We start from the raw sequence: 14,164 nt of genomic DNA on the forward strand, positions 1-14,164 counted from the left end.
ATATCTGTTCTCCTACTTCATATAACTTCTCTCTGACTCTGTAATTAAATATTGTAAGACAAAGGCTTGTATCAGTGTCTAAAAAACAATGATTTGTTATCATACTGTGTTAATTATTGCCCTTCTATTCACACTGGCTTCAGCTCCAGGTGATTTAAAGAATGGTGTGTTCTCTGAATTCACTAAAACTTTGCTCATTTTTACCAGCATGTGATATTGTCCACCCTGAGTAGTCAATTTTCTATTGGAATTATTACAAAAAATATTTTATTATTAAATTTTGCTCAAAAAGCAACATAGACTAAAATACAAAAATAAAAATACAAATAAATAAATAAATAAAAAGCTATAATTATATATTATTGAGTTTTACTTCCTAACTTGACATTTATTCTTGAAATTCTGTTTTGAAGTTGTTATACAGGAACTGCGCCTATCTGTAAAAGCATTTGTCTTCATATAGGAACAAATTAGTGGCGTAGTGTAAAAATGATTAATATCAAAAACTTTTAAATTTGAGTATACTCATTTCCAATGCAAATCACCTTTTTGAGGCATTCAGAAAGAAACAGATTTTTAATCTATTAGTCTGCAAAGAGTGAAAGAGGGGCATTAAGTGCCAGGCAGGGGTTAGGCACTGCCTACCAGGGAGAAGAGGGACCTACGGGGAGGATAAAGTTGAAGGAGACATAAGTCTATAGTCAGTTCCTCAAAACTTTATTGAACACTTTCAGCCCCCCTCACTCACAGATCCTAGAACTCCTTTCGGTGCTCTCTTATCCCAAGTCAAGCAAATGAGAACCCTGAAGAACCCTCAGTCTCTTCCCAGCCTTTTTCTTTCTTTTAATACTTGCTGTATTCCAGCTACATCCCAGACTAGAGTGAAGTTCATCACAGGTGCATACCAGCCTCTTTGGTCACCTCTTACAATAAACCTTCTCTGGGAGAGCCAAGTGTGAAAGCCAGTAAGGAGCTGCCCAGTCTAGTTGTAACTTAAATAAGCATAAAAATAACATTAAACGCTTATGAATTTGTATGAATTAAAACAACAGGAAGGACTGCTAAAGGATCTCCAAAAAGAAAGTGGAGGAAATTTGTTTTCATGCTACAGACCAGAACTAAAACTAGAGATTGGAAAGATATCTATAGATGTTCAAATAGTGTAGCATTGTACCAATAAAGAAGTTACAACTAAACCAAACACAGATACTTCACTGAAGTGGAATATAGTTCTGATGTCAATAGTGTTGGCACAACACAGACCATAGCCACAAACAAGGAAAATCTCTACAGTAAGCAGGGTGGTAGACACCAAATATTGTCTCCACAAAATCCCCTAATAGTATACATCCATTCATGCTAACTTTTCTGTGTCTGTTCTATGTTTATTTTGTTGTTTATGTTTCGTTAGTTTGAAAAAAAAAAAAAGGAAAAAAAATAAGATTACTACATGGTTAAGTTTACCTTCGTTTACTGGCTTTGGAATACTTACTGTTAGAATAAATTTGTGAAGGAAAATCTTTAATGAGTAACTTTTTTTTTTTCCTTCTTTTTGTTTTAAGCTTGTAGTGCATTTATTGTTTTTTCCACTATTTATTAGACTCATCTTGCCTAATGGTATTTGCCAGATAAAAGTTGTTTAAAGTTAGGGAAGAAAATGAAAAATGTTTGAACATCATTAAAGGTGGAGACATTACCATATACTCCTCTGAAGCAGTTGTAATAAAAATCCCCGTTAAGTTCACATTATCCTCAGAGACTTCAACAGGAATTTACAGTAAAGCTTCCTCAGCAAAAGACTACAAAACAGTTCTGATACTGATATTTTGAATGGGTTGTATAAAAACACTAATTTTGCTTGGAATGAAACATATATAATAATATTTCTTTAGCAGAACACTGTAACCTCAAGTAAAATTTGTGTAGTTTTTTTTACCATGTGTTTGAACGTCTCCCTCCTTCCTTCCCCCTCTTCCCTTATTCATTTACACATCTGTGAGAATTATCTGTCCATCTACATGCCCCAGCATATATGCTTCAATGTTTTGTATCATCTTTTCTATCCTGCATTATATTTAACTTGAAAGCCAAGAAAGTTTTCACTCAAATGATCACTTGCTTTCCACTGAAGCTTGTAAATTGCTAAAATGATGCAAAACTACTGTTAAAAGCAAAATACCTCCTTGTCCTGGCCATGTGTAGAAAACATTGCATCTCCACAAACCATTCTACACAATATAGTTCCTGAAATCATTGTACACATAAAATGATTGCATATTTATTTTTTCAAGTTTGATTAATGAAATACCTGACTCCCTTAACGGTTTTTGTTGTTGTTGTTTTTAAAATGTGAAATTATAATTACTTTTAATACATTTATATTTGACCTGAATTAAATTTGCATTCACTGTCAGAGTAACTTTAAAAGCTCCTGATAATATGAATCCAGTAGTCTAAGGAACTTACCAACATATCTTTTTCTGTTGGTTTGAAGCAGAATCCAATGCGCTAACTAACTATATTAAATGCAGACTTTCAGAAAGAACACAAATATCCAAAACAAACCACTCTAATGCATTAGTCTTGAGCTACATCCTTACACCACACTTAGAATGAAAGGATATAGAATATAAGTATTTTAATAGCTACAACTGTAACTAGAATTAGTTTGTTTTGAAACAATTTAACAAACGGAACAAGTAGTAGTGGTCAAGTCTATAGTGTCTAGTAGTCTAGAGGAGGTTGTCATTCAGTGACAATAAGTTTTTTGAGAAACTACATTCAACTTCTGTTTTCTCAGTTAACATCACTGTTACAGATGGAAAAAAAAAAAAAAAAAGGTTTCACACAAACCATTAAATCAACCATTAACGATGTTCTCTCCAGAATAAAGGAGAAACAAAAAGGAAGTTAAATGAGAGTGAAAAAATCTTACAACAGCTATAAAAGAAATTAGATTTTATCCTGGAGAAAGAAGATGTGAAAGTAAAACCTCAATTTCTACTGTTTAAATTGAATGAGAGAACATATAGAGAATTATACTCTGATTATACTCTAGGCTTATTTCTATATTTCTCAGTTACATCAGTTTTGCCATTCAACTACTGAAATCCAGCATGAATAAAATGTTACTCTTTATTTTCTGTTCTGTAACACAGTTTCAGTTTTTGTATAAGGAAAAGCAACAGTTTTGTTTCAAGTTCAGCTAAGTAGTTCACTAGAACAGGATGAACATGAATGTAGTATTAATGTAGTATTAATGTAGTAGGGTACAGTACAGCATAGGATAAAACACTAAACCTGGAGGAAAGCTTCCAGTCAACTACTTCGTTCTACATTCATGTCCATAGAGCTAATAAATAAAATGTTTGATTTTATTACTTTAAGTGATAGATAACTTATTTAGGAAAATAGAACCATGTAACAGAACAAACAGATATATTTCCTTAATGTAAATTTTATTATCTATATAATTAATTATCTATAAAAAATGGCCTAGGAGCTAAAGGCAATTAAAAAGCAAAACTGTGAAGCTTAGTACTGCTAAATACTAAAGACTGAATACTGCTTTGCTCTTTAAAGTGGATGAATATTTAATGGTTTGATTTATTGTGCAAGTACAATGCAGAACATTTTAGCACAACGATAACCAGGTCCTAAATAATGCAACCCCTCCCGAAAGACCTAGTATGGTTTTGCTTAACCCCTGGTTAAGTTCATTTCAAAAACTGTAAGAAACTTTCTGCCCTGAAATCTAAGAAGAATCTACTACTTACTTTAGCCAATATGTCTCTCTAAATAAAAAGAATATGCTTTATTCCTCGTAGGCTCTGGCATAAATTAAAAGAAAAATCTGACAAGCCATAGCAGGTTTTACTGTGATTATCTGTGCTAACCTTGAAATCTTAAAGGTTAGCCTTCATCACTTAGCTATTGCTATCACAAGACTTACCTCCACCATTTTTCTGACACAGATATGGGAATCGCCACACATTCCCAAGTCCCACAGAAAATCCAACTTGTGCCAGAATATATTGGAGTTTGCTGTTCCAAGCTGGTCTTTCATCTTCCACATCTGAGCCTTCTTCAACATCTACATCTTTTTCTTCCTGATCATCGACCATAAGCTCACTCTTCTTAAAGGCATCATCTGAAGAGTCTTCATTAGAGAGAAGGTCCTTAACAGACTCAATGACCTCATCATCTAGTTCTCTTTTCACTACCTTGCTGTTCTTAGGCATTTGTACTCTAAGAAAAATACAGAAGTCAAGTTCAATTGAAACAGGTGGAGAAGCACTGAAGAAAGCTCTCCCTCTGCTTGGACAAAAATCTTGAAGAAATAGATTTATGATGTAGACTGAGTCCTTGATAGTAGGAAATCAGAATAAGCACTTCTGTTCCCGATTGTTTGTCCTATTGAAAGTATCTGTGGAAGAATAATAATAGTAACAATAAAAGAATATTATTATACCATGCAGAAGAAAATTAAGAAATCATATGCTCTGTTTTACCTATTTCTGCTTATCTCTGATTTGAGGACAAAAAGAGAAGAAAGGAATATTAAACTACCTTCAAATTGTAAGACTTAAGTTCACATATTGGTCTTAAATACTTGTATAAAATGCATTTCATTCACTTGAGGGCTTTGTTTAGACTGATAGACTAATTTTTCATACTTCGATCTGGCAGCATAACCAGATTCTTCTTAGTAGGCACATTGGGACATGAACCTTATATAAAATTTAGGAACCCAGTTCCATTCTTTCCTGACAATATCTCTACTTTAGCTGCTGAGTTTATTAAAAATATAGTTTAAACAAAGTATATTAAATTTTGGGAGCCATTTCTGAAAATCATACTTCAATTAAGATTTTCATGTATAGTATGAACCCAGTACTTCAAAACGAAGGGAGACTTTTTCTCCCATATTCTTTTTCTAGGAATATATGATCACAATCATTTTACAATGAGGGAGGCTCATCTCTTCAAAGCTTTGATGTTTTAGGTAGTTTCTTGGAAATATGAAATAATTAACCATACATAATCATCTGAGAAACTGTAACCAAACCCATTTAAAAAGCGTACTGTTTCAAATGTGCATGTACAGACCAAAAAAAAAATTCTCCACTATTCACATGGGACAAACCTAATATGTGTAAAGCCATCTGCACAATTAAGAGTATTAAAAGGGATTTAGATTATGTGTTAAGCTTCTTCAAAACCCTGAAGTGAGAATAGATTTACATGAGGAGTGTAACCAAAACTCCTAACTGATGAGAATCAAAAATTAGTTACAGGATACCTGGGAACTTTCAGGTGTTGCTTATGGACTTGCTGCATCATCTGGTCTGTAGAATGAAGACGGTACCCTATGCTGAACTCATACATAGCTGAGAACTGTATATGTTACTGGACTAATAGCACAATAATTGATTATCATAATTGATCAATATCTCATGAGATCAAGCACCTCAAGGCTGCTTCGGAGTCCAGTGACAGATCACACAGAAAGAAGTTAAACCACTGGAATGCAGCCCGCACCTTATCCGGAAGATACTTCAGAAAAGCAGAACTAAAACCTTTGTCAACAAAAGTATCACCAGCCTCATGGCTGACAAGACAATTACCTTTCCAATAATTTCCTAGCATTTTAAAACTAAACTTCACTCCAGTTGCATACTGCACTCCTTTCTAACCTCCTCCCACTTATTCCCTAGACTTGTAGTCACTGCCTTGTCACTTTTCCTCTGCTTCCCATTACTGTCTCCTCTCACCATCTACACCTCTGGCATACCACCTTACGTCCTGTTCTAGTCGCTGTTCAGTAGTTGTGACTGAAATATTTAAGTAGAACCAGGATACGGACACTAGTAATGCAGTTGAAGCATTTATAATAACTAATAATACAGTTGAAGCATTTAAATAATCCTAATGGAGCTTTGGGACTCTTGTACTTCAACTACTTCTAGTCACATTCCAAACTTTTCCTTTCCTTTTGAACCGCCAATGTAAATTACTTCAGCTTCTCAGTTGCAGTAATTACTAATAAACTCTGGGATTGCAAGTGAAAAAGAAACAAGTATTTAATACAAAAGTTGCATTGGTGAACCTATTTGTCTGTATGTCTGAAATCCTTTTCAAACTGTAAGCAACAAATGGTATTTACAGTCTGAAAGACCAGCTATTTATCATAACTTATTAAAATACTTTAAAAGGTCTACAACGTTTTAGATATAGTGACTTGCAGGGCAGCAATATGATTTATCTGCTGCTCTCACAGATGAGTCACTGCATTGCTACACTTCACAATAAACTGAAATAAAAAATATCAAGCCCTAGCAATATTAATTTGCATTTCATTAACTTTCCATTAAGCAGGCTGTTATCAATAGCAATATCACAGTATAGACTGCAATATTTGAGAAATGCCAGAAGCATGCTCAGCAGACTGCCGGGACAATGCAAGTTTTTTGATTGTATTGGTTTTCTAATTCAGTATGTTTCACTGTCCAGACTGCATTAAAGATTACACTGCCAACGTCTTTCAGGATACATCACAAATTCACAAGTGGTCTCCAACTGTCAGACTTCACAATTTGTTTTCTGTACTAGAAGAGTCTGTGCTAAACCAGATAAGAAGTCCTACCTCAGCAGACAGTACCATTAGATGTACTTCAAAATGTAGTCCCAGTTGATTTTTGCAAGGACTCTGTGTTAGGAACTCCCAGCACACATCCCAAGAATCTTACACAGAAGCCTGTTTCTTTGATCAACCATACAGAAGGCAAATAAAAAAACGCTCAAGTTGTGTCTGGATATGAATGCCCTTGAGTAAAGGCTCAATAAGGAGATACCTAGTTAAGTTATTCACCAGCAGAGCTGGCTAATCAGGAATCACTGAACAAGCTTTGTTTTGTAACGTACTATTGAACATTAGCACTTCTACCTATAAAATACTATTTTAGCTTCCCACATACTTTGGCTCTAGTCAAGTACAGAACTGAAGTTCTTCATTAGCTTCAAGTAATAATTAGGAAATATCATGCCAAATTCTGTTAAATTGTTCTTTCAGTTCCAGTTCTAGCTACCTTCTACAGAGACTTCTACAGTAATACAGCATTATGTGATTGGACTGGTTCTCCTTGATGATCTCATTAACGAATGTACATAACAAACCACCACAATTACCAACAAGTTACAGAATTTGGTAGAATAGACTCAGACATTACCGTCATCATTTTAAGCTCCAACTCCTAAATCTTGCCACATATGGTAAATTATTACTACACGATACTATTGACTACCAGCACTTTGGATTAGAAGTAAAATGCCTAAAATGTAACTTAGCCTTATTAAAGCTGCTGGTTGTTGTTGTTGTTGTGTTTTGTTTTGTTTGTTTTATTTTTCTGTATTAGATCTGTGTCATGGAATTAGGTGCACTGATTTAATTCTGGTTTCCAGGCAGTTTCACCCACCCTTTTCATAATTCAACTGATGTCATACGTCAGATGAAAACATTGAAAGGAAATTTTTATTATCACATATACTGGAGAATATATTTTTTCTCTGGACTTTTCCACAACTCAAAGCAGAAAAGAAAGATGCTATCCCTTTTCTTATGTAAAATCCTTCTACTCCAAAATTAATCTTAAATTGACCTGACAACTGTCTTTATTGTTTGAGGGAATTTAGAAGAGCAGAAATTGCTGAACAGTATCAAAATTCAGTTAAGAGAAATTTAGAAAAAAAAATGTCATTGAATTAACAGTAATCAAAATCTGAGCTAGCATGAGCAAAATTTGGGGAAACAAGTTGCTAAGTCAAATTAGCTGGATTTTTACGATGTCTTACTAGTATTGTTCTTGATATGTAAATATTCCTATTTCTTTCTGGTAGTGAAAGATAAAACAGTGAGTCTTCTCTGACACATCAAGAAAACTGAAGACCCAAACTTTCCTTCTCAGAAGACAGTGGGAATTTTGTTATTTTATTCTGTGGGAGAAGAATCAAGCCGTAATGGATCAGCATGCAGAAAGAAACTTGATTAGACTGCCACATTATTAGCAGATTAAGCAATAATAATCCCTTACAATATGGAATTCAGACCTAAATTAGCTCCTTAGAAGATCTGGAGCTTAGCTTGCTATACAGCTTTTAGGTTCAGGAACAAATTCTGAAATGCTAGCACAGGGAGATAAAACCTGCAAAGGCTCTGCTGACCAAACTGCAGGCATTTGCAGTAGTACTCACAGGAATTCTGTGAGCCAAAAGAGTGGAAGACACATTCAGAAACATTCTGTTGCATACTCTTTTCTCCTAATTTTTCTTATATGTATTTTCTTGTAAGGGATTTGTAATAGTTCTGTTCAACCCTGCCTGTTCCTGTTCACCTTTACTCTGGATATAGTGAGGGATTCCTTTCTGACACATTTTCATTAGACACTGTCAGATCTGCATGCCAATATATAGACACTTAGTAGACCAACACAGTACTTCCAGTTTTCTCAATTGCATAGTACCAATAAACAATTTAGTTATGATGCTGGAGACTTTCAAACCTGTACAGAAAAACAGGTACAAAAAAAAAAAAAAAAAAAAAAAAAAACACTCACTGGCAAATTTGAAAGTAGAATGAGTACAACTGCCCCATGCCTATTCTTGCAATTACCAAACAAGCCACTATAAAAAGCCATTCTTAAAGCAATTTTCTGTAAAACATCCCACAATGCCATAATAACAACTGATATAACTGATATTAAGGAACTTCTAAGAGATGCTTTTCTGACAAATTAAAACATGACTATTTTTACATTTTTAAAAGTAATGCATTCTTCTCTGAAAAGGAATGTCCAATAAACCCTCCATTCTCTTCTAACATAGTGTAATTTATTTCTGTTATCATGTTTTTACATCTGATCAAAGCATCTCAGTAGAATTATTTACATTCAGATTTTAACAAATGACAAATAATCCTCAAATCTTTGATCAAAAATGGTTTCAATTTTCATCTAAATTGGAAGAAGGAAAATAAATGTGTCTGTACTTCATAAAGGAATATCAAACAAGCTCAGGAAAAAAAAATCTTCTAGCAGTCTTAATAAGCTACTGTACCATCATTAAAAATAAGAAAAGGGAAAGAATGGATACCATTTTAAATTTAATGTTTAACGTTAAAGAAAAAAAAAAAAAAAGTTATTTTCTCTGGAGCTCATTGATCTTCTCAGATGAAGCAGTTAACATACGACCATGATGCTGGAGGGATACCAAAAAGCAATATATCTCTCAGATTTGAGGGTAGACTGTTGCAGCACACAGTGTATGAGTATTACCACAAGCTTATATATTCCTATTGACAAAACCTCCACCTTGACTCCAAGTGAAGAAATGGGTGATTCAGTACAGGACACAGAACTAAAAGCCAAAACGCTCACCATGGCAGACATTCAGAAAATATCTTGACTGACATTCATGTCAAAGTTTTCAGTCAATGAAATTACATGCCAAAGTGAAGAGGAGCTTTTGCACCTTAAAGGAAACTTATAAATCTAGGCAGTGTATTGAAACAACCAATACAGAAAATGGGAGGACTAAAAGACTGCTCTGACTCAGCAAAAAGGAATAAGATAATTGGTGCAGCTAATGGTCATGTCTGAATAAGAGAGAAAGAAGACTGCAAACCTGGTTTTGTGGGATTACTGAACTGTGAAGAATGGCGATTTCTGGGGGAATCTGTGTGCAGACAGATAATTATTTCAGCAAGAGTTGCATTGTGTTACAGTACGCACTTAACAGACTGAATTAGTGCTGCAATGCAGCATTATGTCTTTTGGCGGAAACAAGAATATGCACCGTACTCTTTTTGCCTAGTCAAGTCCATTTTACCTACATACTCAAGCAGACATTATTCTGCTCTTCAGTATATCAAACTACATGATACAGGACTTCGCCCTCGTCCATTTAATGCAGCCTGTTAGTAATAGATATAGATTCAAGAGGTACCTAACCCTACGATAATGAAAGATAATTATATTTTGTGCAATGAAACTTAACATCACTAAAAAATGTAGATAAATGTATCTGAGACATACCAATGCACACTACAGATAATACATTATAGTGTATCAAAATAAATAAATAAATAAAAACCTGTGGGTTATGGGAAACTTGAAAACAACAACAAAAAGAATATTTTTGATTCCACTATCTCTATAAAGTTAAATCATTTAGACTATAGCAATTATTTTTTGTTCTTTTTGTTGCATGTAACCTTTGATGTTTATTGGTCTTATAGTAGTTTCTCACCAGCTTTCATAGATTTCTCAGCATTTTCTTCTCACAATCAACTATATTTAAAGACACAAGGTTAAGTTCAGTCTTGCTGTAAATATGAGTAGTTATACAAACTTCAGTGACATTGGGTCTCCTTAATATTACTGGGAAATTTTTTCTCAGTTTCAATAAAACTTTCTTCCAGTCATGCGTCAAGAACCTGATTAAAATTTCTACCCCAGACTAGTCTCCCTGAAGTATAGTTATTGGAGAACACCCTACAGTTTTAATAAAAACGCAATGGTTTGATAAGAAGAGTAAGATTTCTTTCTTAGAAATGTTTCTTCAACATCAACATCGGAAGAGAAATATCTGAGAGAGAATGTAACAACCTAGAGCTCCCGAATGTCCTTTTTTTTTTCATTGCATGTAATCTTTGAACTTTATTCATCTTACAGTAATTTCTCACCAGCTTTCATAGATTTCTCAGCATTTTCTTCTCAGTCAGCTTCACTGAAATACTTCACAGACTTGGGGGGTGTGCTGCCTGTAATTTCCTATTCTAATGGAGAAAACTCAAATTTAGTAGATCCTGCTCTTCCAGCTGAAGTTGTGTGAAATAATGCTAGCAATTCTGAAGATACTTCACTTTTCACTGGTGAAGTAAAAAAGTCATAACTGTCAGCAACATGAAATAAAATCTCTATTTTCTATATTAACCATATAAACTACACCATGACCATGATTTTATTATAAAATCTTATCACACTTTTCAGATGGGAGAGGAAATGAAAATATATTAATTAATTTAAGCACTGAAGTTATTAAGTTTCAAAATGTAGTATTGAAAACTAGACATTATCAGATATATAGTTGCCCTAAGACCTTAATTTTCTTCCCTCTATGCATCTGAATTATCAATAAGTAAATCAAGTTGTCCTTGGGGAAAAAAAAAAAAAATATATATATATATATATATATGTATATATATATGATTTCTTCTTTGTTTGTTTTCTACACATAAGCAAAAAAAAAAAGAATTGTTCACAGACAGTTTATCACAAATCTTGGTTCTCCTCAGATCTGATTGTTTAATTTCATGATATAATTCATGCTTTTAAATTAGAGTAAATCCCTGAATTTAAAAAGAAATTGATTAATACAAATTCCCTTATAGAAAGTCCTATATTGGAAACTCCCTATTCCAATTTCCCATCCCTTCTCCATTTTAGCATAAGAAGAGCATGCTGAATCACTAGCACTGCAGTATGAATTTCTGGCACTTGAAATACAAAAATAATAGCATCTGCCAACAGCAGAAGTCTATTTTCCCAAAGTGGGAGACAGACTACTGCCACCATGAACTAGATTCAAGGCTTTTCTGTACATAATATTACACAATCTTATTCTTTTCTTTCTTCCATATAGCAAATATGGAACCACAAACTTCAGAGTGAAAAAGAATTATGTTTCAGTGCAGGCTTCTGGGTAGCTCAGATCAGTTATTACCACGCCCTTAAAACTCTTCTAACAGTTACCAATGTTATTTCATGCTACTTAGTATGCACTTGCCACATTTTGTGAACCCAGCTCTTTAGAAGAATAACATTCAGCTAACATTTGTCATTGTATTTTTCCTAGAACATTTCCCGAGGAACAGCAAGGCGACTTTGAATTAAATTTCAAGGAAGAATGGAGTTGCTTAAGTTTTGAGATGTTACCTGATGATATGTCAAAGTTCTTCTGCAACTAACTGAGAATACAGAGATCTTTAGTCACGTTGAAAAGCTGGTACTGATCATTTATTTATTTATTTATTTATTTATTTATTACAATCTATTGGCACGCTGATATATAAAATTTATAAGCAAAGGACTCAAAACTGTTCTTCCAAAAACCAACACATACTGTGTCTTTTCAAGGAAGAACTTTATATGAGTCAGTGCAATGGATGATCTGGGGATGTAGGTGCACATGCACTTAAAATTGTGGACACTCCTGGCTGTGCACTAGAGATTTTCAGAAGAAAATCTATCTTCCCAAAAAGATTCCTACTGCAAATACTTCTCAGGCAATTTTATTCTATACCACACAAACAGCAACTATTCCAATAAACCATAACAATGCAATTTATACCAAAAGAATTAGCTATAATTAGTAGATTGTGTGTTTCTTGTTGCTATCTCCCAAACATTTTCGTGAATAACCTGTGATTATTTTTTCTTTTCCCATAAATTCAACATTTAAAAAGTTTTGTGCATACATGCTCTTGCAGTGTACAAAAGAGAAAAAAGAGTTGAGAGAGTTGTTCAAACTATATGGCCCTCATCTGCACTACTACTTTTTCTCTTGCTTGACTGTAAGAAAAAAAAAGAAAACTGTAAAAATTACAAGACACTAGAGGTCAACATGAATCAGCTCATCCCACAAAAGTAGTTTTGAGATGTCTCAGCAGTTTGACTTCTTCAATTTCACTATCAGTGGCAGACCTGAACAGCAATTAAATGGCTTCATTTTTTCATCCACAAATCAAAACCAATGGTATTTTCTGTTCTCGAATCTGAAGTGCAAAACTGAATCCAAAGGGAATTGTAGAAATGCATCAAATGTAGAATCACTTTGTAATTCTCACATTATCTTAACATGTTCTATGTGTAGACCAAAATCTTGTATATTAGCAAAGACAAAATTAAGCTCTCTTTACCTATTTTTGTAAAGTTTCCTTTTCAATAAGATATTGATAATGACTATCTAGAAACCACATTGCTAAACAGAAAAAAAAAAAAAAAAAGGGGGGGGGAAAAAGGGTGGGGAGGGTATATAGATGTACATTTTTATCAATTGGAGAAAGCAGAATTGATAATACATCCAGTGCAAATGTACATTACATCAGATAATTACATTTTTATTTTCTTCATTTATACTTTCCTTTGGAGGGGGGAGCAGAGATTTGGATTCCAATCCTACAGTATATAGCATATTTACAGTGACCTACTATTTGAAAATAATTAGGCTTCTCTTAGAAATCAACACTACGTCAGTGAGCTTGATATGTTAGCAATATCATGCAGGCAAAATAAAATGGCTGATAAGGGTGAGGTCTTGGCTACATCTTTTACAAATAAAACATAGTGCAATTTGCTGAAATTTAATAAATCCCATTACAACCTCTCTTTGGCAAGACTGTAACAGTGAAGGCATATTTCAGTCATCTCATTTACTTCCACTGCAAAAGCAAAGCACCGCAAAGAAATCCCAGTTCACTCTAACACAAGCGAAATCGGAACAAAACCACCAAATGCGGGAATAGGAAACTAAAAGGAATAATTAGAAATTAGCGAAAAAAAATAATCACGGTAAGAAAACCGCTGGCATGAGCCCGTTGCCGTGCAGATGTTGCAGTGGGCTGCAACAATTCTCATCCTGAATGGAAAACAAGCCCCAGACGCCCCGAGGTTGGGAAAAGGTCCTCATTATCATACCCACCCAAACATGGCTGACACCGGGGCGCACCAGCCCCGAGCCCGCCGGCCCCTCCAGGGATGAGGGATGAGAGCGGGGGGCGGCGGAGGGAGGCTCCCGGCCTCTCCCCTCCGGGCGGCGCCTCCGCCCCTGCAGTGCCGGGCTCCGAGCCGGCCGCCGCCCAGGCCGCGGGCGCTGCCTTCGCGGCTGCGGGAGAAGGAAAGGAGCGGAACAAGGATGCAGGCAGCCGCTGCCGGCGGGACTGGCAGCAACCCCTCTTCGCGCCTGCCGGACGTCGCCCCGTCTTTCCCCGACACGCACACTGCACAGTCACTACGTGCGCCACGCAAGGGAGATGAATGGGGTTTCTGTCAGTCGTGGTATGCAAAGGATGTAAATCCCTCGCCATAGCAATAAGAAAAAAAAAAAAAAA

General features: G+C 35.0%; 1 protein-coding gene across 1 annotated transcript in view; it reads right to left on the reverse strand.

Moving 5' to 3' along the window:
- SLC6A15 (solute carrier family 6 member 15) overlaps positions 1-4,241 on the reverse strand; it is a gene marked incomplete at both ends in the record, with an annotated part of 29,977 nt that extends 25,736 nt beyond the window's left edge. Inside the window, one exon of the mRNA XM_084286650.1 lies at positions 3,953-4,241. Within this exon, the coding sequence (XP_084142776.1) occupies positions 3,953-4,241 (289 nt within the window). The remainder of the gene's footprint in view (positions 1-3,952) is intronic.
- Positions 4,242-14,164: the final 9,923 nt, after the last annotated feature.

This window comes from Netta rufina (assembly GCF_964035555.1).
Source record: "Netta rufina genome assembly, chromosome: 1".
NCBI classification, from domain to species: Eukaryota; Metazoa; Chordata; class Aves; order Anseriformes; family Anatidae; genus Netta; species Netta rufina.